The 26,490-nt window shown below is 38.0% G+C and overlaps 1 protein-coding gene across 2 annotated transcripts in view; it reads right to left on the bottom strand.

Annotated features, from left to right (window-relative positions):
• Positions 1-7,297: 7,297 nt before the first annotated feature.
• CAPZA2 (capping actin protein of muscle Z-line subunit alpha 2) overlaps positions 7,298-26,490 on the bottom strand; it is a 31,488-nt gene continuing 12,295 nt past the window's right edge. Inside the window, exons 2-10 of one of the 2 annotated variants that reach the window (XM_065048797.1) lie at positions 23,230-23,293; positions 21,142-21,193; positions 20,377-20,440; positions 19,668-19,874; positions 18,422-18,501; positions 16,831-16,909; positions 13,223-13,294; positions 10,511-10,573; positions 7,298-9,626 (exon numbers count right to left, since the gene is read on the bottom strand). In XM_065048797.1, coding sequence (XP_064904869.1) covers positions 9,486-9,626; positions 10,511-10,573; positions 13,223-13,294; positions 16,831-16,909; positions 18,422-18,501; positions 19,668-19,874; positions 20,377-20,440; positions 21,142-21,193; positions 23,230-23,293 — 822 coding nt within the window. In that variant the 3' untranslated portion in view covers positions 7,298-9,485. Of the gene's footprint in view, positions 9,627-10,510; positions 10,574-13,222; positions 13,295-16,830; positions 16,910-18,421; positions 18,502-19,667; positions 19,875-20,376; positions 20,441-21,141; positions 21,194-23,229; positions 23,354-26,490 lie in introns of those variants that run through there. The other variant, XM_065048796.1, reaches the window with a different exon arrangement.

Genomic DNA, 26,490 nt, shown 5'->3' with positions numbered 1-26,490 from the left:
GCCTCCTTCTGATTGTGAAGAGCACAGAAGAGTAAGGTGATGGAGTCCCACCTGGTCTGCAAAGATTCTCTTCTCATGCCTGCAAGTGTTGGTAAGTCCAAACCAAAATGAGTTTCCTTGTCATAAATTACTGCTAGTTTATATCTTATTTATTATCTTTTATCATACAGCTCTGAATTTACTGCACAGCCAAGTGTACTTGGACAGTTATACACGTAGGGGTGAGATGGGTGTCTGCAGCCCCAGGAAACACTGTATTTCTCACATACCCCACCCGCTTGTTAAGGACAAGGTTTGTTTGTACTGAAGTGCCAGTTGATACTTGCAGGCCCATTATTCAGCACATATCCCTGGTCCCCTTTAGTACCTGTTATTGAAATTCTGCTATGGATACAGTATTGTTCATTCCCTGATGGCTTCTTTCATGATGCTTGCCACTATAGTACCAAGTACTTCACAGACTCCATATGGACTATTTCCGTAATCTCTTTTGCAAACAGAAAGCTGTGATAGAGAAGGAATAACACTAAATATAGTCACTATATATAATATAGTCAGAACCAGAGGGAATGGCAGCAGAACCCAAGGGAATGGCAGGAAGATGTGCCAGGGAGGTTTATGTTGGACATTAGGAAATGGTTCTTCACGTAGAGGGTGCTGGAGCACTGGAACAGGCTCCCCAGGGAGGTGTCACAGCCCCAAGCCTGACAGTGTTCAAGAAGAGACTGGACAATGCCCTCAGACACACGGTGTGAACTGTGGGGTTGTCATATACAGAGACAGGAGTTGGACTCGATGATGTTTGTGGGTCCATTCCAACTCTGGACATTCTGTGATTCTATAATACAGGATTGTGGGCATTGCAAAATACTCATGACATCATACTTGTTGAACTCCTGACAGCCTGACATCAGTTTGAAAGAGCAAGTACTTCCGCAAATCTGAGCTTCTCTGGGCTTGCACGCCCCAAGGTGAGAAACATGAGCAGACCCATAGCAAAGGAGGATTGTAAGGAGCATTATATGGAGACAAAATTCTCCTAAATCCCAAGAGCGACTGCTGCATGGGGAGCAGGGTGGTGGCTCTGCAGCTGTAGGGTGAGCAGAGTGCTGCAGTGGCCGGGAGAAGGCACCAAGGTCAGGGCGGCAGGCTCAGCTCTGGCACTGAAATGCTCTGCAATGGCTCTGAAGACACAAATGGAGCCACAGCAGTTCTTACACCAGCATTTTACACAGATACAGACTGGTGAGAGTATTTCTCAGTATTTGTGGGAAGCTCTTTCTCTTGGACTTGTTCTCCCTGCGAGGTCTCCCACCACAGGTGGGAAAGGGTCACAGAGGTGACCAGGCCAGCATCAGGGGTGTCTTGTGCACAGGTGAGAGCGATGCACACAGGTAGTAGTTATCCAAGTGGCTTTCAATTCCTTCCCTTCTTAACATACCCTACCCTTTCCACACATTGTCCCTTAGAAACAGGACTAGTTTTAATTCCTGCTTCTGCTATTTCACCTTTTTTTGGAAAGGAAGATAAGACTTTCTTCTGCTTCTCCCTTTGCTTTTACTAGAGATACTTGTACATTTTCTTGCCACTCTCCTCCCAGAAAACCAGCTGCCAGGCCTTTTTCATCTCGATACACAGACTGTTCCCGAAGTCCCTAGTTTTTCTATTTTGCACTTTTATGTTCTGTGCAGAGATTTTAAATCCTTAGGAACCCCTCTCCTCCAGGCTATCCCAAGTCTGCTCTGGCTAATGGACCTTCCCCTCTGCTGCTGCAACAGGAGTTCTTCTGTTCCACCTCAGTTCCAGACAAAAGCCCATCTGATGAATCCCCATTTACATTTGACTCCAGTGCTGGTGCACTTTCTGTTAGACATAATCCTCGCAGCTAATGAGGCCAGTTTGTCTTCACCCTGCTAACCGAATCAGTTGCTCTGCACAGCAGCAGGGAAGAGAGACGAGATGAAAACCCTGTTGAGTACATGCAGGGAATTTCACCCACACACTGCTGTTCTTTCCCCTCAGCATTTCCTAACCTTGCTGGCAGGCACAAATAGCCACATGGAAGGATTTTTTCCTTACAATTTCATCAGTAGACTACAAGAGGTTCTGAGCAAAGGGTGTAGGAATGGTTGCTGCTCCCATGTTTTCATCTTCTGTGGTGATCCCCACCACCAAAGACAACCACATGATTGTAGTAAACCCATCATCTGCAGTGAAAAATCCACTGTTACTTTGTTGGGAAATTTGATTTTTCCTAGAAACACAATCCTTGATCATAGATTGCCAAGGCTGCATCTGCTACTGCCCTGCTTCTCAACCTTGTCATCATCTGCGTTTCACACCAGGCACTGGGTTAACACACTGTGTCAGCAGCTACAATTTGGGTAGCAACTTTACTATGTCTGAAAGGATCTAATCAGGAGGGGGAAGTATCAGGTAGCTGGATTTATTCTTTGGGAAATTACGTGCTGGCACTTTCTGCGTTCTTCGTTTACATTCAGGTAGAGTAACTCTGGTCACACCATCTTCTGGTAGGACTGCAAGTGTCCAGCTGAAAGAGCTAAGGAGAGGTAGACAAGTTCTTAAATGGAAGATGATGGCTTACTAAGTTTAGTAACGAACTGGGACAGGACACCTACTCGTTACTGACTTGAACAGATTCTTGTGCACCGAGAGAGTCGGTTACGTAGCAACTTCTGTCTTTGCCTTGCAGCTAAGGAACAGGAGCAACACTTCAATTCTTCATAAGCATATGGCTTTTACTTTCTTAGCAGCATCTCTCAGGTCTAGTTGTCTGCAACTGAGCTGGCTCCTGCTATCTGTGACAGCTAAAGGGCTTTATGTACTCAGTACACGCCTACGGGAACTTTAAATGGGCTCTTGAATGACACAGGCTTTTCTGATACTCTATGAGAAGTTCTGGCTCGCTTGGTGGAGGATACTACCTGTCGCTATCCTTACACACAGAACTGCTGGGACATATGGAAAATGCTTGCATGGATGTTATACCAGCTATACTAGGGAAAGAGAGGTGAGATGCACTGCAGTGCATCTGAAAACAGAGCAAGTTATCCTCCTGGACCCCTCGCTTAGGCTGCTTTGTCAGCTCTGACTGAGCATTGATGCCTTTTCTTTTCCTCCACATAAAAAAAAAGGTAGGAAAAAAAGTATATTATGTAATGCCTAGCTCTAAACGGGGTGGCACATTGCAGCTCCTCTGTTTTGACCAACGCCTACAAGGTACTGCTAAACAAAGTACCTGCTGTTGGCACAAATATCCCAGATAACAAGGTTGCAGTTCATCACCCTGGACAAGTTCACAGCAGCCCGTGACTCTTCTTTCCAGGATGCTCTTAGGTCAGAATCCATTTGCTTGGCTGGTCCACAGCATTATGATACAGAACTGTCTCATTTTTGTACACTCCCACTGCCTGCTTTGTCAGTAGAGAAGCATAATATCAGGCACACATACCTAGAAGTAGCTGGTTGTGTTGTTTTCGGTTTTTTGTTTAGTTTTTGTGTTTTTTTCCCCCCCATCCTTAATTTAGCATGGGCTTTAAAATTATAACAGAAGTCTTCTAATTGCTGATGAAGTCAACACTAGAGAATATGATAGCATTCAGGGCCAGATTCTAGCAAAAGCAAATCCAAATACTATGTTAACATCATGAGAGCCTACAATATCATGAGGACCAAAATGAACAATATGCAGAAAAAAACCAAGCTTCTCAAAATGAACAAGAAAAAAAAGTAGGATGTAGAGAAGTGACTTAAAGTACTGGATCTCATGTAGAAATTAGAGTTGCTGGATTCCATCTTCAGCCTAAAAGCTGTGGAGTCTGGAGATGCTCTTCAAATACGTAAAACCTGTTGCAGTGTGAAAATGTGAACAAGCTGTTCTGTATGCCTGCAGCTAAAAGAGGTTAAGAAGCAGCAATGAAAATTTAACATCACCTAATGTCTACCATAATACTAATACTATCAAAGCCCCACAAGAACTTGGAGAGAAAGGACAATCTTTATCATTACTCAGAGCAGACAAGTCTCTGTTCTGCCACATATGGTGGAGATGCAGCTGATCATGCCACACCGTGGAATAAAAAGATGAGCTTTTGCTTTCCATTCAAGGATTTCAAGATTTCTGACACCACTATTGTTCATAAATCTTCCAACTGAATATCTGAACTTTGAAGTCTTTAACCACAACTGTTTTTTTTGTTCAGTCATATTGTCATATTTTTGCTACCTCATGTTCCTATTTTTCCAATGAAGTGAAAGACTTGCAAAGCTCACGACTTTTAAAGCACCTGAAAGCTGGCTTAACGCTGCAGCACCATGTAAAAGGAAAGAAGGGAGCAGATTTTTCTTCCTGCTATTTAGTTTAAAACTGCTAATGGCTCTTGAAAACTCAGATTTCTATTCCAGTTGCTTGTGCAGCTAAAAGCAAAGTTGAAAATGTTCTGTGGGTGTTAGGCCAGGGTTTGCTGGGCAGCACAACTGCAGCAGCACCTGGGCTGTGCCGTGCCAGCGGCAAGGCCGGGCTCAGGCACAGTCTATGTGCCCAGGCAGGCGGCAGCAGAGGCCAGAGCCCACAGGCAGGGGGACCGAAGGCTTCTGCTTGTGAGTGCTCTACCCGGGAAGTCAAAATAGATCAGAGCCTTGTAGCTCTTATAATCTTACTGACAGATGTTGTAACTGGAGGTACCGCCTTACTTGGGAAAAGGCAGCATGACGGCATCCCAAATCACAGGACTAATATTTGGGCCTCTTGCTGGCATTTTCACCACACAGCAAGAATTTGAACACTTCTTCCTTTGGGCACCTAACTTTTGGTACCCAGCTTCTGCAGCAGATGCCCTGTCTGAGACAACACTCTCCACCATCCCCTACCCAAGACAGCCAGCACCCTGGGCTGGGAGGCAGCTCAAGCAGGTAGAATGGAAACATTTTAAATCCACTACAGCCCAAGATAATGAAAGACAAGTATTTTTTTCTGCACTCGAGAGCTTGTGGCTGTGATTTTTTTCAGTTAGGTTCATAAACAATTCATTTGCAAAAAAGGACACAGCCTAGCTTTCCTTTGCACACTTATTTGCTCCATGGATATCGAGTCCCTTCTTTACCCCATGGGACCAAAAACTCTCTTCTCCATGCCTCAGGGGAGCAGCAAAGGTTCCAGATGTACCACCAGAGGTGACTTTTGCCTTGGCAGGCCGTTGCACTGTAACTGGCAACCCCTCTGAGCATACCTGTTAAGAAGGGGATCATGAGCATGTTTTTCTGAACCCCTCTTTACAACATTACTTGTCTTGCATTCATAGCATTGTGCTAAAGCTGTAGCTCAGCCTGTGTTATCATTCCTAAGTAATTTCTGAAATAATCTTGACGGGTAACTCAAACTTTGAGTTGCACACTGGGAAACTACTTAAAGGAAGTACTCCCAATTCTTTCACTGATGCCTACACAGTAGCTGCACTCGGTATACACTCAATATTGAAAGATATTAAGCATATTTAAATACAGAACAGAAATGAGTATTTACTACAAGTCATTATTAGCATGTGGTGGTGTGCTCCCAAACCCACCAATCAGATACTACTTTAGCAGGCACATTTACAACCCCATAAGCTGGAAGTTGTTTCAGATCTGAAGTTATTTCAAACTACAGCTAGTCAGGCAAAAGTCCCTATATGCTCAAGAGGAAAAAAACCTAACCTATTCCCCTGTACAATTTCATTGATTTGCAAGGAAAGATGCACAGAGAAATCTAAATGTGTTTACCGAATATATCCTTCAAGGCAACTACTACTGCTCTTATCCTCTCCTGTGCTGAGCAATACCAATTACAGGTAACCCAATCACAGAAGCAAAGGAAAATATTGCCTACAAAGTATTCACTTTCACAGAAGGAATAAAGTACACGTTCACAATTCTTTTCCTTTAGCTGTGGAAAAAAAATTACTTTTTCTTGTTGTTTAAATCTGATGCAAATTTTCTCCTTTCCACCAAAAGAAACAGTTCAGATGTATTACAGAGTTGACATGATCACACAAAAATTGACACTTCAAGTTTATGAACAAACTAAGTTTAATCTAAACCTAGTTTACAGTTGCATCAGAGGAAGAACAGTTTCAGTCTTTCCCATAAACAAATGCAGCAGAAGCTACATCTGTGTCAGCAAGTAATTCAGTATGATAGGAGTGCATCTATAGAATCAAACAGCTGATGTTTGATCTCTACACCTCCAGTACATACAGTCTGGAGGTAGGAAGGCCATGCCCAATCTGATCCCCCAGACATCCTCAACACATGGGTGTTTCCAGCTGCCTGAAGGAAACCACTGCTACAGACCCAGGTCACCATTAGGAGTTGGCAGGCACCTGGTGCACACCCAGAGCCCAGTCCCCAGTTCTCCAGAACTGAATTCAGGAGCACAAATCTGCTTTTGTCAGGCAAACTGGGATGTGGCAATGGGGGATGAGATGCATTTACTCCCAAACTGCACAAAACTACATTACTGGTGTAGATGCGGCTGGAGTCATCCCCTAAAGAGAACACATCTAGAAGGATGTTCAGTCTCACACAACACTTTTAACCCTGGGCTGAGTGTCCATTCAGCAGTGAAGGATGCTGCAGTGCTCCCAGCAGGACCAGCCAGCAGAACTGCTTTCAACGTGTAAAGCATAAGAAGCAGCAGTGATGTGACCAAAATGACAATTATTTTAAAGTTTAATTCTACCTGCAGTATTAAATTAAGACAGACATACAATAAAGAGGCAGCTAAGGAGAACCTGAAATCAGAGCTCTCACTCCTATTGCAGATGTTCAGGAAGAACAATCGCTTACTTGCATAAGTTAAAAATTCCTTCATATAAAGGGGCACTAAGCTGCATAAGATGTAATACACTTCATAAACACAACCATTTTACAAGTCCATATTACAAGCCATAATGTCTAATACATCAACATTTCACAATACAAAGCTTGTCTTTATATTTAAAAATAGAGTATAAACAAATAGTAATTCACATTAAGACAATTGCCACAGCAGAATTTCTCAGAGAAAGTGCTTTACCTACACAAAATACCCTAAAGCCTACCAAGCAAGTTCTAAAGTTCTCCAACTTAAAAGGGGTAGAAACAAAAAAGTGCAGGTGACATCCAAAATTTTGAGAGAAATCAAGAACTCCAGGTGTGCCATGTGCTGCAGCTGAAACTCAGGTCAGCTTCATCTGGGGAGCTGTTACCCCTAAATAGGATACAGCATACCAGTGCGAAAAAGTAACAGAATAGCTGATTTACTTATAAATTGCTTTATTGAAGCTATAACTTAATTCGACGTTCAAGGTGTAAAGTTATCCCACAGACTGAAAATTAACACAACAGGAAAAAAGAAAAGTAATACAAATCTCCTTATGTTCACCTACTGGTAGAACTGAACCTGTAGGATGCTATTCTTTGAAGATAAGGAATTAAGACTATCACAGGACCGAATAAGCAGAAACACAGTAATAGAGTACTTCACAGTAAAATACCTCTTTATTATGAATATATTTAAAACTAGCTTTTTATTTCAGGTAAGAAAAATAGCATTCTGACTTTTAGCCAGTGCTGATTCTGGTCATACACGATATTCTAACAGCTAGAAAAGCTATTTGCACTGTTGTTGCCCATTAACAGTTCTCCTAACTGTCCATTCGCCGTCTTTTATTTTTAGCTTGTTCTTAAATATGTTGAAAGAAATTTTTCAAACAAGGTTTGTATTTAGATCTTAGTTAAGACTGACGTGGTCTCAGCATCTGTTATTAGCTCACATCCAGCTATTATATAAGCCTTCTTTTAAAGAACAATGTGGTTCAATAGCTGATCTACAAAGACGATGAAGAGGGAACTCTCCCGGAAGACTGCGGTAGATCAAATCCTACTCTTCTACTATACAGTTTAGTACTGTAAAGTAGCAGCAATTTAAGAAATACAGTTAATTCTATACCCCTTTCTGAGAGCACTGAAGCACAGAACGCAGGGGTACTGCTATTACAACTCAACTAGTAAACTGCTTTGTCTGTACATTTTTATACTCCGTACAAGCCTAAGCTCTTTCTCTTGCTATGCTGTAACTTAACAGTTCAAAGTAATTAATTGGATCATGCTGTAAACAAAGATATAAAGCCTTTGTGTAAGCTTTACTGGTTTACTTTTCTATCATGAGCACATTATTAGGTAGTATATTTTAAAACAGGTTTTTATCTGATTAAAAATGACATCAATGCATTTCACAGAAATGTTATACAGCATTTGTAATGGAGTTTGTGTTTTTAGATACCTGGTGTCTATTTTCAGTACAAGATACATCAGACAGGGCAAGTATTCTCCAGACAAATGTGCTATTTTTGGTCTTGTAATTTCTTCCATCCTCTGTAGCCAAAATGAAGCTGAAAGATACCTGTTTTAAGTAGACTTCCACATGCAGCTGTTTCTTAAATGCAGATGGAAACAATGGATGATTATATTACAACAATCTGCAAATATACTGAGAATAGCCAGCAAGCCACCAGTTTGTGGCTGTTTTAAGCAGTATTTTAAAAATATAGAGAAACACCGAAACCAGGCTATATCAGAAAGCAATCTGATACTCAAATAAATAGAAAATTTGCATTTTAATGTCACATTGAATTTTAGTACATTTCAATCCAAGAAAAAAAATAAACTGACAGACATAGTAATGAGTACAGGATTATATATATTACAATATGCCTTGTTATAATACATTTGTAGCTTCATGATAAAAAAAACCAAAAAACCTCAAGGGCAAATTGAGTTTGAGCTCATTTAAGTAATTTTCAGGAACAAAGCATTAAATGCATTTCTGAATAAGTACTTTTATTTAATTTCAAAATGTTAAAACAGGGTTAGACCTTGGCCTTTTCTTTTTTAAAAAATTAGTTACCATGGAGCTAGCTAATAAGTGTTCTTAAAGGTTTAAATGATATAGAAAATGCTTTTCCCAGTTTTACACACAATGAAAAGATAGATGATTTCAAAAGAGCACCTATGGCTAACTCCATGTCGACCTTGACCTAGAAATGCACATTACTGATCTCCACAAAGAATCCAGCAAATTTTGGAAGTTGTCTATTTCACATGAAAGCAAAAGAAAGGGTTATCATATGCAAAAATATTTTTCAAACTGTTCTTGATGTGTAATTGAAAACTAAAGGCATGGTCTCTTCATTATAAAAAAATAAAGGTACAACAGAAATTCTAAAGGAAGATATTCAGCTATACTGAAGTTGCAACCCTCTGAAAAGGAAGAAAAAGGAAAAAAGTCATTTAGCTAAGCTCTGTGCTCTAACCAAACTACTTACAGTGATTTCAATGGCAAAAGCCCATGCTGACTGGGTGATTTGACAGTTCCAAATACTTTTTGTAATAATTTTTATTTGTATACACGGACACTAAAATGATCCAGTCATGCAATGTTCACTTTAAGCATTCTGCATCTCTTTTCCAATCTTATAGCTAAGGATCTTGTTCCAGTCAATCTTGGTGCGGGTAACTGGCAACTGTCGACGCAAGGCTTTGAAAGTAGTGTCCGACATAGTCTGATAATTCTCACTGATAGCAGTCTGTTAAACAAAGTCATACAAAACAAATACACATGAAGAACAGAACTAGAATGTCATCCAAGAAGTTCAACCACTGAGTAGTCTGTTACCCCTTAAACAGGCTAAATTAAACCACACTAAATTAAAATAATATTTTATGAAGGAAAGCTGATAGATCTTGATTGAAACTACATGAAGAAAATTAGTGAGACAAATGCAATAAATCTGGCTGTAGCCGAGGTGTTTCAGCAAACCACAGCGTGGTTCAGCAGCAGCATGGATAAGATGCTGATCAGAGTTAGCTTATACATCATACATCATTAATTTCAGACACCAAAGTCTTCCACAACATTATATAAACTCAAATATAATTCATATAACATATACATAGTAAATTTTTATTAAAGATCATTTTTCAAAAAACAGGCAGAACACGGTGTCTGAAATTTACCTGAAGTTCAAGACATAGATGAACATGAATCTACTTCTACAGAGGATATAAAACAGTTATCCTTTCCTAACTTTAAATGACTAATTGAAATGGATAATGCTTGTAGTCATATTCAGCAAAGCTGTCTAACAGAGTAGCTTCTGAACAGAATATGTACAAAAAATCCACTTAAGGAATGCACTAATACTGAAAGAGATCAGAATTGATGATATTTGATCACTAGAGGCTTTTCTGCTCTCAAAAAATGACTTGTAATAGAATGTTAAATAGGTGAGTGCAATCACCAGAAGGTAAGGAAAAGAAGGATACAGTTAATAGCAGCACATAACGTATTTATATTTATATGGAAGTGCATTATCTTAATATCACAAGCTCACTAATTATAGAATACTAGCTTTGGTTAAGAATATGTTAATGTTACACATGTAGGATATAGTGCTTGTTTCCAACATACCTGATATTCATTTTCTGCAGCCTCTACAATTTTTACAAATTCCTTCGCTGTCTGGGCTTCATTCTAGGGAAAGAGAATTTGAATTAGGTCTGACTGACACAGAATATGATTCTAGGACCAGTTGGGCTATGTTTTTTCCTATAATTTCGGGAGACGTCAGGTACACTCCATGAGAACACATCACCCTTTTGCAGCTAAACCAAACCTGAACAAAACATCCATTCAAAAGGCATATGACACTTTATCATTATATTATATTATATTATATTATATTATATTATATTATATTATATTATATTATATTATATTATATTATATTATATTATATTATATTATATTATATTATATTATATTATAATGAAAAACAGTCCAACTGCAACAAGCATAAAGATTACCATGGAGCTCATTAAAATATTCTGATTTAAAATTCTATGGTATGATAAAAATACATATGGAACAGAACAGCATTTGGAAATATGACAATGCACACACACAAGTCTCTAAAACCATGTGGAATACAGATGTTATCAACGTTAAATTTCCAGTACAAATTCAGGAAAACTTAAAGAACAGCAGCTAACCGAGAAGCATGCAAAATACAACCAAAAAACCAAAACAAATTTGTTCACCTCTAAACATTCTGAATCTGAAGACTAAGTTGAGCCAAACACTAGACTTTATATATCTGATCGTCTAAAAACATCCCCAAATACATCTTGCAAAAACGAAGGTGCAACATACCACAATGCCCAAATTTCATCATGACTGATGAACAGTTTCTTGGCTATGGGCCTCAACCTTAAATATGTGTGTGTTTTAAAAATAAAAAATGACCTGTCAGTCAATCTGGAAACAAGTTAGCTGAAGTGCTTCCAAGAAGTCTCAAGAAGGAAGTGAGGGCTCATGAATTTTTAAACTCCCAACTTGGTGCTGGAGACATTCCTAAGGGTGCTTTTGCAGAAGCTGTTGAAAGATAAGAGTGTTCTTGCCCCACGTGATCTCTCAGAGACTGGGAGAAAGCTACCGCAGCTTCAACTACAACTGTCCAAAGTTTCCGTGAAGCTGCAGCGACCAGCTGTGGAAGATGAGAGATGAAGGAGGAGGCAGAGACCAAGTAGAACAAATGAAAAAGTTCTGACTTTTCAGTGAGCTGAAGCAATGATTTCAAGGGCTCTGCTAGTGAAAGGAAGAATTCAGAGGTGCGAGGTCTTATTTGTCTCAGAGAGAAATCAGGGATAGGAATGTAACATTCAGCAAAATTATTCATAGCTCTGGCAACAAGAGGACTCTTCAGTAATTTATTTCAGTTATGCTCATGTATAGTGTAAAATTATTTCTCTGCCAAACAACGAAGAGGGATCATTGTGGCTCCTTTTACTCTACCTACTGTTCCTTCTGCATGAACTAAGAACCTGTACAGCCTCTGCCCTCTATGAAGCTCAAAACCAAGGCTAAAAATTGGTAACCAGCAACATACTTGCTTTTTACTAGTAGGAAAGTAATGTAAAAGATATTTTTCTACTCATTGGTCTTCTGCTGCTTTACCAAATTGCAGAACAGCATTAAGTTTTTTCCCCAATAGAAAGTGAAGCAAAAGCTACTGAAAGGAGCATTTCTTCCACATAATCTTCCCTGAAGCAACTCTTAGTTGAGTGAAAGACTAAACAGATCCCTTTGCTTAGGGGGTCAAAAGTAATTTTATATCTACAGCTCCAGAAGCCTTATCAGTTGGCAACACTGCCCCATTCTTTATGGTGCTACTGTAACTCCAAAGCCAACAAGTATTGCTCTATATGAACACACAATGTTCTTTATTGATGAACCGAGCTTCTGCACCAAATTGGTCACTTCTAGTCATTATCATTAAAATACTTCTATTGTTCACTTTTACAATTTCCCTTTGCTAGTTTAACCATGCTGACTTAAGTTTTATTAAAGAATGCTCCAACAGAACATCTTACTGTTTAGGCAAGAGAAGCATTATTTCAAAAGTAGTAGTTGTTAGTGTTTCAACATTACCAACTCTTACATCTGGAACTATTTCCAAACAATTTTTATTTCTACTACCTCCTCCTTGTTACTATAAGGATCAATTTGGAAATAAATAGAAAAAAAAAATATGCTTTATGTTTAGTGTCTTATGCTTCGCAAGCTGAAGCATCTCTGAAAGGGCTTTTTGTAGAGAAAAGCAAGAGACTGACAGCACCAGTTACAGACATGGAGGAAATGAAGACAGAATTCCCACTACTGCTTTTCAACTGGTAGCACTTGTTTACTATTTTTAGCATACTGGTCTTCTAGTGAGCAAAGGAGGCAACCTCCTAGAGCTTGTATTTCTTAAGTGTGTTATTATGATTCAAACCTCCTTCCTATTAAAAAATTAATTGTATAGGTCACTCTGCAGACCAAAGTTTAAATACAACAGAAGGGTAGAAAGACTGACAGCAATCTAATAAAAGCTTCACATTCAAAGTTAACTTAGCTTATACGTGCCACCTGGAAACACCCATTTTTTTTCTTTAAAGTCAGTAACTACATGATAGGTAGAAGTAATAAATGTTACATAAAGAAACATACATTAGAACATTAATTCCCATTCAAGCAGAAGAGCAAACTAGCCTCCAAACTTCTGAGTTTTTTTTAAGTTTGCTTCTCTTTATAGATTAAAAAGTTACCTCAATATACACACTAAGGTCTTTAAAGTTCACTTACAGACACTGTTAGAGAATCTTGTATGTCTTTATGGCTCACCAGCTGAACATTACCATCTTCATAATAGTGAACCTACAAAAAATTAAACAAAGAATATAATACTAAATGTTACAGACCAATAACATACAGGAAAATCAAAGTATTGTAGTATTTATCATAATAACAAACCTTTATAAATCAAACAAGAATACACATAAAATGTTACAGAAGAACAAAAAAATAGAAAATCCAAAATGTTGAAGAATTTAAATATTTTTGAGGGGCAATAGTAAAGAAGCTACTCTGGAGACATTTTTGTGTTGATGTGCCTTAAGCAGTATTTCATGCAAAAAAGTTTAGGTTTTGATTGACATCATGAAGATGATGAGGACATACTATGTATGTGACCTTACTAGAAAATCTTGAAATGGTGAACATACATTTAAAATGAGAATAGTTTTGGCAAGGCTTCAGGATACTGGGAGGTTGCCTTTCTGCTTTACCCAAGCTGCCTTCTAGGGTGAGTGCACCATTAAGCTTCCCTTCCTTGATCTGCCTAGTTTGGGTATTTTCTGCTATTAGATATGGCTCATAACAAAAGCTGATATTTTCCTAGACAAAGGAGCTATTTGGGATAAAGTTTGCCAAGGTGAGACAGCAAAGCAGAATTAAATATAGTTACTCTTAAAATGTTGTATCTATAGAACAGCTTCCTTTGTTATTTTGCAGGAGGAAGAGACCAGTAAAACTCTACCGAAGACAACCTCAGTAGTTTCAAATTAAGTTGGGAAGGATCTGAAGACATTTACATCCTAATGCAACTGTTGGAAAACTTAAAAAATAGGAAGCATATATAAAGTTACATGTACTCATTCACAATAACTGATACAGAAAAGTTAGGCAGCTCATTGACATTCAAACATGTATCTAAAGACCTTTCACAATTTTGATAAACAGTAAATGTAGCTGATGTCACGATGAATTGAAGCATTTCACCTTATAAGGCAAGACAGCATTTTAATTTGGAGATTAAGGCACAACACTACCACTTCACACACATTATGATCATGAGGTGTGCAAGAGACCCTCAGTTTTATAAGCAATAGAGAGAAAGTGTCACAGAATAAGACAGCTATACCTAAGCAAAGGAATAGTTTCCTATATAAGAAAAACATTATTTCCTATGGTTCAGGTAGATTATTTTCCTTATTGTCAAATACTCGTTTTTCAACAAAAGGTATCATCCTAACTGTAAAATAAGCTGCTTTTCAAATCAGACGTTGCTGGGTGAAACTTCTGTCAGCCTTTTTCAATCCAGTTCCTGAAAGATGAGAAGTGCTTACTCTGTGCAAAATTCTGAGCTCTCCCAGCAAAACAGCAGAACCCAGAGACGTATAAATCTCCCCCCTTCTCCATCACAATCCACTGCCCAAATCTCCCAAGCTCCGAAGCCAATGTCAGCACAAACCTCTGTTGCACTGAGTCACATTCTTGGCAAACACTCAGGCCTAAAGACTTAACGGGAATGAAGAGTCAAATGTAATTCTGTGATGTGTTATATCTGATACAAAATATGAGAAGTAACTGCTCTGTACTATACCTCACTGCTGACATCCTTCTAGAATGCTAGGGCTGGGTTCAGAAGACTACAAGAAGGATGATGTTTATGAACAGAACCTCTTGGAAAGGTTAACTAAGGAGGGATGAGAGTAACAAATTGTCTAAGAGATAAAATTAGTAACCAGTACCCTTATCAGTTGTCCATGCACAGTTGGAAAATGTCAAACATCACAGAGACTTAGTTGTAGCAAAAGTCTGATGTTGCAGTTTCCCCTTTTCATATAATTAAAAGAAAATTAAACAATGGAAGATATTAAGACAGTTAAGGAACTCCTATATTAGAATTTATTAATAGAATTTTTAAAAAAGGAAGAAACTGTGCAAGTTAACTTAAAAATACTGAAGACACCTGAAGACAGCAGGTGATGCTGGAATTCTCTCCAGCATATTCATGAAAGGTCTTATCAGATACAGGGCAATGGCCATAGCGCTGTCATAAGGATTCTGCAAATAACACTGAAATTTCAGTCCTCTGAAATTTCACTAACGTTGTAGTGAGTTCATATCCTAGAAAATTATTTTGCTCCTTAAAAAAAAATTAAAGTACCTATTTTTGTTTTTTTGGAGGAGCGTAGGGGAAACACTCCCACCTACGTTGTTTCAAATCTTTTAGAAATTGTGTACAATTTCTTCAGAGTTCAAAATTCCTTGGTGAAACAAGTAGTTCATATCCAAACAAACAAAAGGAAAACTTCTCATCACTCCCGAAAACACAGAATTTAATTAATGTAAATAATGTCTTGATTATTTATGCAAAATAGTAAAAAATACAAAATCAGCCAGTGCCCAACTTGAGATGCCAATTAAAACCTCACTAAATTCCCTTTCAGACTATTTTCTAGGTTACTGAGCTAACCTTTCCCAGAATTAGGTAGACATCTGCCTCCTTGTTCTGGACAATCTCTTAAAGACATTTAACAAAAAGTGCATGCTGCAGAGAAAATGCCTGTTCTGCTGCAAGCTAAATTTAAGTGATAGTTTACTTAGATTCTCCCTAACTCTTGAGAAGCTCAGAAGTTATTTAGGGTGCTTACCACAACCATCTTGATCTGACAACATAACAATGGTTGTCTACATTTTGAGTATCATTCCAGTTGTTATAGAATTGCCCCAGAATGGGAAATCAGATTCAGGCCCCCTGATTGGGGGGTGGGATCTAAACACAGCTCCCACATCCTAAAACAACCCAAGCCTTAGGCTATGGCTAAAAAAACCCATTCCATTGCATCTTGCTTCTGAAGTCAATGAGTAATAAGGAAGTGCAGAACTCATGGGGCACAAAAAGAACAGGAAAAGGGAACTTGACTCTATGTCTTGTAAAAAAAAAAAGAAAAAAAAAAAACATCAAAACCACCACGATATACTACACTGAAAGCCAGACTGCACTAAGATTGTAGTCCCTGATCCCAGCGTTAGTTTAATAAACTCCTGCAAAATATGTGTACACATTCCAGGGAACCAGTCCAGGAAGTCAAGTCCCCCTGCCTACCACATGACAGTCAGATTTTCTTTGGTCTCAAGATTTCTGCGTTCCTGCTTGGACAGTATCTCCTTTCTGAATACCCTAAACCCGACAGGATGGACAAATTCTGAATGAAGTAGACCTGGATTCAAAAGCTACAGATAGTGGAATGACTGAAACCAAAGATTCTCATCTGTCTGAACAATAGGGTGAGTAACATGAAAAAAACCCCTGTTATTATCATTTTAAAAAAAAGTTCTACTTCAGAAAGGGTCTACCTCAGGAAAGGCTTGTGCCACTGCAAATTCAGGAAACCGAACAAGCTGAATATCCCTGCAGTCTTCTGAATCATTACATTAAACACATTTTGTGTTTGTAAGGATTAGGTAAATATGCAATTAAGTAGCTAACACTCAACTGAATGAGCATCTCTGCTTCGCTTATTGGGTCCCTAAATTCTCTTACAATATTTAACACACTGGCCTGAGTCTCCCTTGATGATAACTGGAGACTTTACTGATTAGGACACAGTCTGAGATAAGCATACCTGAATTTTCAAGATGCCAGCCACTTGAGTGGTTGAAGGAGTGATTGTAAACTTCCATTCTGACCTCCAACGGCCATTCCTTAAAAAAAATGAAATAGAAATCAGATGTCACCCCACTAGTTAAGGAAAAAACAAAACATACAACTGGTAGTCAAAGAAAAACAGAGAATGAAATATGCTGTGCAGCTACACATGCACAGAATCTTTTCCTGAAGATTCAGCCCTGTAATCAGTCAAGAAGAGAACAGTTTTCCAAAATATTTACCTGCACTTTTGGATGTGGACCAAGGAGATTTATTAGTAAGGACCTTTTAACAACAGGACTTCTGAAAATACCTAAAGCCTCCAATGTTCTTTCCCTCCTTCATTGTTAATTAGGCATATATAGTCAATATATTGTTTTTGGGACCTGGATGGCTTGCTGGATCAGCTGAAGTCACACTTCACATCAGCCTATGAAAAACTTGAGTGGAAGGAACATTAAAGCAGCAAGACTTCCCGCTATGCTGAACCAGAACTAGGCCTTTCAGCTCTTCTAGCATTTCTGTTCCAGGACAATTATTTCCTTCCACAAACTCAATATCCTTGCCAAATTGCTTAAAGGGAGTTTCAAACATCTGGAAAACAGTATGGGAAGATTGCAGTTTCACCTGATTTCTTTCCTGTAGACTAGACATTTTTTATTTAGTTATGAAGTTAGTGGATTAGAAGGTTAGTACATTAGAGCTATATTAAGAATGCATTGTGTCTGTCTCCTGATTTCTCCTCTGTGCTTCAAGAAAGAAATAAAGTGGATACTATGAGTTCCAATCCTACAAATGCTAGGTGTAGACTCCAGTGCATTCAACAATGGGAAAGACAAAGATTAACAGCTGCTAATGGATCTATATTGACACATCCTAGATGCTAACAATATTAACTCAATTATAATAATATCCAAATTATAGATTACCATTGAAAATTCAGACTAAGGCAATTGAGAAGTTTGTCGGCATCTTTAAGGAAACTGAGAGAGTCACCCAACTCAGTGACACTAATATTACTGGCAGCCTTAAGACAGACCCATTAGTTATACAAAAGCTCATCACAGAATCATAGAATGTTAAGGATTGGAAGGGATAGGTAGCCAGGTATAGGGGATAAATAAATAAATAGGCAGCTTATTAGGGTTCATTTCATCTAAGATCACCTTTATTTACCTCTCCCAAAAATCAATGATCCAGGTCCTACATGCAAACTAGGAGGAGCTTTTTCTATTCTGCCAGTCACAAAGGAAGCAACACAAGCAGGGAACAGAGGCACAGGTACTGGTGCAGTGTGATACGCTGGGAGAGTCATAAGGAATCTTACAGTGATCCCAAAGCTCTGTAAAGGAGATGCAGATGTGCAGTCTGCCATTTTACTTACCACAAAGGAACAGATTTCTACATAGTTTCGGCAGAAAAACTTGGGGTGGGTGGAAGGAGAAAATGTCACATGCACAATGTGCCTGCACCTCCTTCCCTGAACTAAGGATTATGAATGTAATGGCACTAGTGCAATTAGTCAGTTTGCTGTATTTTACTGAATTTGTATCCATAAAGAAACTTACCAAAAATTTTTTGCTTGGAACTGATGGCTCTCTATGCATGCAATAATGGTCTGCTGTCCATCAATTGTTTTACCATACACCTTAATTAGAAATTAAAATAATAATTTAAAAAAAGACGAAACCATAACAACACACAAAAAAACAGAGTTGAAGTTTCAGTATCTGTCTTGCTTAAACTGCTTAGCGATATCTAGTTCTACTATCGCTACATAAACTGTAAAATTTGATTTCATAACCACTATGGTTCATACATAATATTCAGTACATGAAACATAAAAGTATACGTTACAGTGTAGAAAAATTTAAGATTAGAAAAATCTGAAAGTCAAGCATCTTAACTGAAATTTTGTATATATTTCTGCAACTACATGCACTCAAAGCCTATTGCAGTGAATGCTGTGACAATATTACCATCTGGGTTTCAGATACCAATTATTCTACAACTAAATGATGATTTAAGCCTTTACATATTAGCGAAAAGGTGATTAAAAGGGTGGTTTTGGTCCTCTGTTCTGCTTTATCTCCTAAAATCAAATACTACTACAAATGACCTCAATGAACACACAGTCTGGTTTCCTTCACAGAAGCTGGAACTCATTTGACTGTCTGGGAATCCAATTCAACTTGTTAACTTAGCAACCAGGTTTTTTGTTTGTTTTTGTTTGGTTATGCTTTTTTGCTAATTATTTTTTCCAATCAGGTTAATACCAAGCACAGGACAGCTATATTAGATCAGTTTGCTGAACTTTAAATAGTTATAAGGCTCCTAACAGCAAACGAGTGTTATTTTGGTCCAGATTCTAAGGTTTTATTTTAAAAAACCATCAGAACCTACTGACTCTGGTGGTAAGAACATATTACTTTGTATATAGGAGATATGATGGAGAGAAAACAGTTTGTTTCACTGACAGTTTTGTAAATGAATCAAACCAAGACAGACATTTGTATCTTATGAGTTTAAGTAACCAGTCAGGTAGCCAGGATCAACCTGCAGTACTCTACAGAAGGTCTTAATGCTAAAGGAACTTAAATAAAAATTCTTCAGAACTAAGAGTTAAGTCTGTATTATGACCTGCAGTAACCACTCACTAGTAATCCAATAGCTGACATATTAAACTTCTGAAGCTTTCTTCATTTCCCTATATGAACCCTTGACAGGACTAAATTCTTTACCATTGAAACTGCCCATCTTCCTGGCTTACAATTTTTTTTTAGTGATACAGTGGTTATCTAACTTAGTACTTACTGTGCAGACACCATTTGGGTAGTGCTCTTTCACATAGGCTTTCATTGCTGTTTCAACTGAATTTCTCCAGGATTCTATGGCATTTTCAACTTCATGGGGTCTAGGATCAGTAGCCTCCTTTCTTAAGTGATCAAATTTAAAAGAAATCTTGTTCTTGGGATCCAAAAATTTCCCATTACCCATATCACCATGTTCTGTTATCAAAACCTGTATTATAAAATCTTAGTTAACAACATTTGCTATTGAATAAAGAGGAAAAAAAAAAACAACATGTCAAATCTAATTATATCCCACATTTAACCAGAACTTACTTATATCCAAAGAATTGCATTTTAAACAGAATATGCATATAGCAAGAGAGGACAAGACTATCATGACACACCAACTCAGAAAAAAATCCTGAATCTTACTCTCATACTTCGATGAACAAGGTAATATAGAAATTCATGTCTTCTAGTACTAAAGATGGAGCATTTTGTTTCTACAGCTCCAAATCAAGTCTGACTTAATTCAGGGCAACAACACAGAATGAAATTTCAAGTTCTTTAGATGCCCAAATGACTAACTTTTGGAACTGGTACTACTGGAAGGCCATGATCTCTATATCTAGCAGGGGAGATACATTTTATTTTCTTGCCAAAATGTTTTCCAATACCAGAACACCTTTAACAGTTTAAGGAATATTGCAAGTATTTCATTGTATTCATACCTGTTCATCGTAACCATCAATTTTTACTGGAGTAAACTGGTCCAAGTTGTACTGTGCAAATGCACTGTAAGAGAAAAGAAACAAAACCACCACTAAAAGCCTGCATTAAGTACAATTTTTTTCCTTAGTACCTGTAAGATATAAATAATAGCTAATAATCTGGGCAATGATGCATCAAAAATTATATCAGTGCTTTATTATCTAGCAGACTCAAATCCTTGGAATCACCTTGTTTAGATTCCAACCACCACTATACAATGATTTAAGTTCAAAAGTAACCTGTTATAAACAATCACATAAGCTTTACAGTCACCCGTAGAAACTGGAGGAGCAAATAAAGTTTAAATTCCACAGGGATCCAACCTACTAAGCCAGACATCTCCATTCTTACAGATGAAACCAATTTTGGCATAAAATACAGTAGATGTAATGGTTTGTTATTGTGGGGTCCAAGGAAGCAGTATCTTACAGATGTTCAGTGCCTGTAACATCTACCAAGAAACAGAAAATGAAATCCAAAGAGGTGGAGACTAGTTCTAAAATCCAGGTCACTCATTTCCAAAACAGTTGGTCTGATCTTTAGGATACAATAGAGATCTCTCCTCTGCCAAGAATTTAATCTTGATCAAAGAAGCACATAACACATAATAGGGTTTTACTTGCCAGGCACACATCTTTTTAAATGAATCACTTTACTGACAGTGAAAGTCTTACTGAAAAACATCTTGGTTTTATGCAACTGAATATGTGGCATCTGGTACTTACTGGGCTGCTCCTTCCCTGAGAAGATTGTCATTATTAAGCAACAATCGAACATCTGAAAGGAGATTTACAACATAAAAGTACCATTAACTCAGAAATGTGTTTCAGTTACAGAACAAACGTCAACAGACTCTACAAAACCAAAACCCAAACCACCCGATACCTGTACAGATTACTAGGTAGGAAATTTACTGCTTCACATTTCATAACTTTGACTGAACAAAATGAGAAGAATAGTATGGAAAGGGATCCCTTCCAGCACAATCTGGTAAGCAGATAAAAGCCATATTCTACAGCCTGTGTGACAGCTGTAGGAATCTGTAAAACTAGTTTTTAGAGAAGTTCTGAATAAGAACCGCACAGGATTCAAATGAGTTCACTTTTAAGATGTAAAATATCAAATCCATCACACTATATCGATGGTAGCGGTTAACTGTATTTTGACAACATTAATATGGTATGTCCCGTACTAATTTTTTTAAGATTTACCATTTTTGCTCTTGCTCCTCAATGACACTTAGTAGTCAGAGCACAATATATCACAATACCATTTCTTCTACCATCATACACGAAACATATGAATAAAGTAAATATGCTCCTCAGAATGAATTCATATTTACTACACAGTAAATTGTTGTTTATGTTAATAATTGACTTACTGGGCACTATTTTATTAACAATTTAATGGACTGATCATTAGTCTTACTATAACATTTTACACTCTTCTAAGGATTCCCAAGATATCATGCAAGTGAAACAACCCACAACAATGGAATATGTTTGAAGTGTTTTTTCTTAAAAACAAACAAACAACAACAAAAACCAAACCACAAAACAACAAAACACCCCAGGCAAAAAAAAAAAAAAAAAAAGAAAAAAAACACCACCAAAACAAAAGCACAAAAACAAACAACAAAATCCCCCCACAAAAACAAAAATCAAAACCACCACAACTCCACAAATCCCCTGCCAAATAAAACAAACAAAATCACAATTTACACAACTGGGATTTAAAGCTTTCTCTCCCACTTTTTAAGATGTCAGCCTGAATCTCACTGAGCACTGGTCACACATTTATGATCAAATGTTTCGTTATGTGTTTTCAAACATGTTATACTCCATTACTGAGCAGGCAGTTGCAACTGTGAACTAACTCAACAATGAAGTTCATAGCAGTACTGCTATAGGAAATTGTATTAACCTTCAGGGAGCTGGGTTAATGAGCCGCTCACCAACAGTCTATTTCACAAATGCAGTACAAGCTTAGTTTAAATAATAATCAGCTGGTCACAGTTTAACTGAAGAACAATGTACTTCTAAAGACATTACATTCTTTAACAAACTTAAGCTCTCTCCACCCTGACACTGGCTAAAAGTTCAGTATACTAAAACCATGTCTTTACTTAAATGGCACCCAAGTTAGTTGTAAGCTCAGCTACAAAATGTAGGTGATATATATATGCCCACGTAACTTGATGCAAGACAAACACAACAAATTTTAAAGAAATATAACATCTTAGGTAAAGTTCAGGCAACATCAGCTGAGAGAAGCTAACTTCAAGTTTCCTTTCAGCCAAGCAATACACTCAGTAAAACAAAGTGTGCCCAGAATTAAGAGTTAAAACGTTTGCGAAAGATTAATATTCTTTTCATAACTGGCATTAAGCAATAGTTCTTTGTATATGTAAGGTTAAGTATTTGTAATGATACTCCTTCTTAAAAAAAAGACCATTTTAATTTCAGCTCATTTAATTTCTGTTGAAAAATGTCATTGTCTATCAAAGACTAAAAAAAAGAAAAAAGTACATGTGTCTTCTAAACAAAACCCCTAGCAACTGTTAATTCATAACTGATTAAAAACAGAAAGCAAGCTCATTCTTAAATCACAAAGTGGTAGTTTACCCCTTTTGCATTGAAACTCCAAGCTGTCTTGTGACTGCAAAGCTTATTATTCCAAGCTACAAAACCAGCTCTTACAGCAAGTGAGCTACTAAAATATAAGCTATGTGAAATTCAGGAGAATAATCGACAATACAATGCTGTATATTAATGCCTTAAATGAAAGGACAGAGCGAGCAGACAGATACTCACCATTGAACACCTCATTGAATTCCCCAGGAGGAGCATGAATTATGAATTTTGCTGCTATACGCACCTTAAATACAAAAACAATTATGTGGTTGTATATACTTATATTCATTCCTATTCAAACCAGTGATGCATTGTATAGCTTTAATACTCAGACATGAAATTGTACAACTCCCATGGCTTCATATATTGGTTCACATTATTTAAACTACTGTGTCTTTGTTAAAAACACAGAATATAAAGTTCTGCCTCTTCAAAGAGAATTGAGGAGATTATGTGGGATGGAAGCAGACAGATAAATCGAGTGACTTGGTTTTGTATTACTGCCAAAAAGAAAGATTAATATAACAAATAAGATCGATTCACAATCTATTTCAAGTTTGAGTCCATGAATGTCTAGGAATCAACACAGATTCCAAGAGAACACAAACCCATGATAAAGACACATTCCATCTTCAAAGCTTCTCCTCTAATTTTACCAGACATCCTATGGTTCTAAATTTTGCAAAAGACCCACAGCAAGACTTCAATCAACAGATTACATAAGCTGAAAAACACTTGCTTAGACACTAAAGCATATAATTTCACCTGCATTTACCTGTAAGGCCTCCTAGTACCACAGTATCAGCAGATAAAGTTTAAAAAAACACCGAGACTTGCAGCCTTAGTGCAAGTCCTTGAGCAATTGCATTCAGCTCTAACTTCTAGCAGACAAAACACAGCATCAGTCAGTACTACCTCTAAAAGTACACGCCCCTGCTCTGGCCTTCTCCCTCCTCCTGCTCGCCCAAGCACTTGTACAACTGCACAGTGAGCTAAACTAGAAAGGTTATCTTTTTTTTTCCAGACCGGTTCCCTGAACTGGTTCACTGCACAGGTGTAGACATAATGTGTTTGCAAAAGGAGCATTAATATGCCTGTTTTTTAATGTGAAACAACCTTAAAACTTTTCAACTATTCCCTAGAATGTCACTCAGCATACTCACATACAGTCATTCTTTCTGCCTTAAATTGTTAGGGGCATCAATTACAAAAATGAATAAATAAACGTTGGCTTCCTAACTTAACCTGACAGAAGTTCCTATCCTCCACACTTCACAGTTATCTAACTTCAGGAGAAGTTGAAAGCTCTTGTGCATTCTTGATACAATGTTGCTGTTCCAATACAGGACACTACCTGACCCACGGCTCCCATTTCTAACGCCTTCAGTTGCGTTTCTGTGGAACAGAGACCTGGCAGATTCAGTGTCTGCACTCTGGCCTTCCTGTTTGAAATGAAGGTGTTTGAGAAGCACATATTCCATTAACAAATACCTAAAAATAACCAAAGAATGCTTGATGTTTACACATTTTTATATATTTGAGACTACCAAAGAACTGAGCACACTAGAGCTCTTAAACTGAGTAGTAAATAGGTTTTACAGTCAGTGTTCAGAGCCCTGGTTCTTGACAGGGCCCAAGTATCAGAGGGCTGGTCTCCAGCAGAGATGGTTCATGCTCAGAGTGCCCTGCGACTGCTCAGCTGCCTCCTTAGCAGTGACCAAACCCGCAATGAGATCCCATCGACCAGCCCCGGCAGCTTTCTGCTCTAACAGTCAGCACACAGCCATTCCAAGCTGGCTGATGGAAACGGAAAGGCTGGCTGCTCCCAGCTTTCTAAATGGAATATTACACTTGAGATGGCAGACAGCTTTTATCTGCTGCCTCAAATACCTAAATCAGAACTTTTCTTTACATGGAAACACAAAAAATGTAAATTCACATTACACTGAGATAAATGCCACAAAATTTACTCTTCTCAATAGAGACACAGAGAGGCAAAAGCATCTTTTTCTATTGCAGCTTATTAAAGCACCGCCCCAGCTAAGAAGCAAGCATGACTTGGATTGTCTCCTTTGACCCACAGGAACGTAAACTCATCTGCATTAGACACATTACCCCAACCACCAACCTGCCCACTTTTCCCAAGTGAGGACATACTCCCTGCCCCTCCTGATGAAGTCAGGGCACTCTGTACACAGCTCAGGGCTCAACCCAAAGAACTCTGAAGGACATGAAATACAGCTAACCTAATAGTACAATTAAAGCACTCATGAAGGAGAAGGGCAAGACAGCCTCCGAGGCCCTATTACCAGGACATTTTAGCAAATAGTCAATCAACAGAGTCTGGGATCAGACTGGAATTTAGGTCTCACACTTAAAAGCTTTCAGCCTGACTATCAGGCTGACTCCCAGCTCAAAGTTAGATGACGGGACACCATTTCTTGGTTCCTCGACTTCAGGCCATGACCAGGACGGCAAACCCCCACCAAGGCCAGGTTAGCTCTAGGCAACCAGAGAAACAAGACTTAGAGACATTTGAGTTCTGAAATAAAAGATCCATCAGTTTTGGGCTGAACAGCAGCTAAATGAGCAAAACTATGCAAAACTTTGTTGCCCAAACCATACTCTGAATGACCATGTGCTTTAAACTGGCAATATCTGTAAGATGAGATAATAACTCTGTACTAAAACTGGAATAATACCTCATTTTCACTTGTTTTGCTAATGTAAAACTGTTTTGTTCTTTTTTTTCTATCAGCAATAACTATTATCAGTCACATTAGCTATAGTATGAGTAATACCCATTCAGAAGTATTGAATAGTAACAGACCAACCTAAACATTGCTTTTAATGAACATTTTACTAGTAAATTCAGTTCCTCCATAAGAATTTTTTCACTGCAGTAATTCATCATAGATGTCACTTCCTATAGCATAGTTAAACAGAATCACGCAAATTTGAAATGAACATCTTATCAAGAACTATATAGTATGTTCATGTTTACAGAAGCAAAAAGATTAATGTGTCTCCAGAATTTCAGAGCCAGTCAGCTAAAACATTCTGCATTTTGCTAACCTGCCTTTGTGAGGCCCACTTAAAACTAATCCACTTTTCTTCAGCAGTTAAACCAAATTAATTTATCTGTGGAGACAAGTATCTGAAAAAGTCATATTTTCCCAACTAAACATAAAGAAGGCCATAGAAAAGAATTAGATCCAGTAGTCTCACTTAAGAACTGAAAAACACAGCTTCTTTAGTAACACCGAGTTTTTCTAGAAATAAATGCTCTAAGACAGGTTTCTCTGTTTCCCAAAACCAGATAGATACTGAAGGATAAATGAACACCCTTTCATGAGCCTCAAAGAGATTAAGATCTCCCCCTTTTGGCAGTAAAAGCTACTGGCTCAGCTACCTCTTGAGGAAACACAAGTTAAACAAAGG

This window comes from Columba livia, chromosome 1 (assembly GCF_036013475.1).
Source record: "Columba livia isolate bColLiv1 breed racing homer chromosome 1, bColLiv1.pat.W.v2, whole genome shotgun sequence".
In the NCBI taxonomy this organism is placed as follows: Eukaryota; Metazoa; Chordata; class Aves; order Columbiformes; family Columbidae; genus Columba; species Columba livia.
Note: the sequence above shows the minus strand (reverse complement) of the source record. Positions and strands in the feature narration are given on the sequence as shown.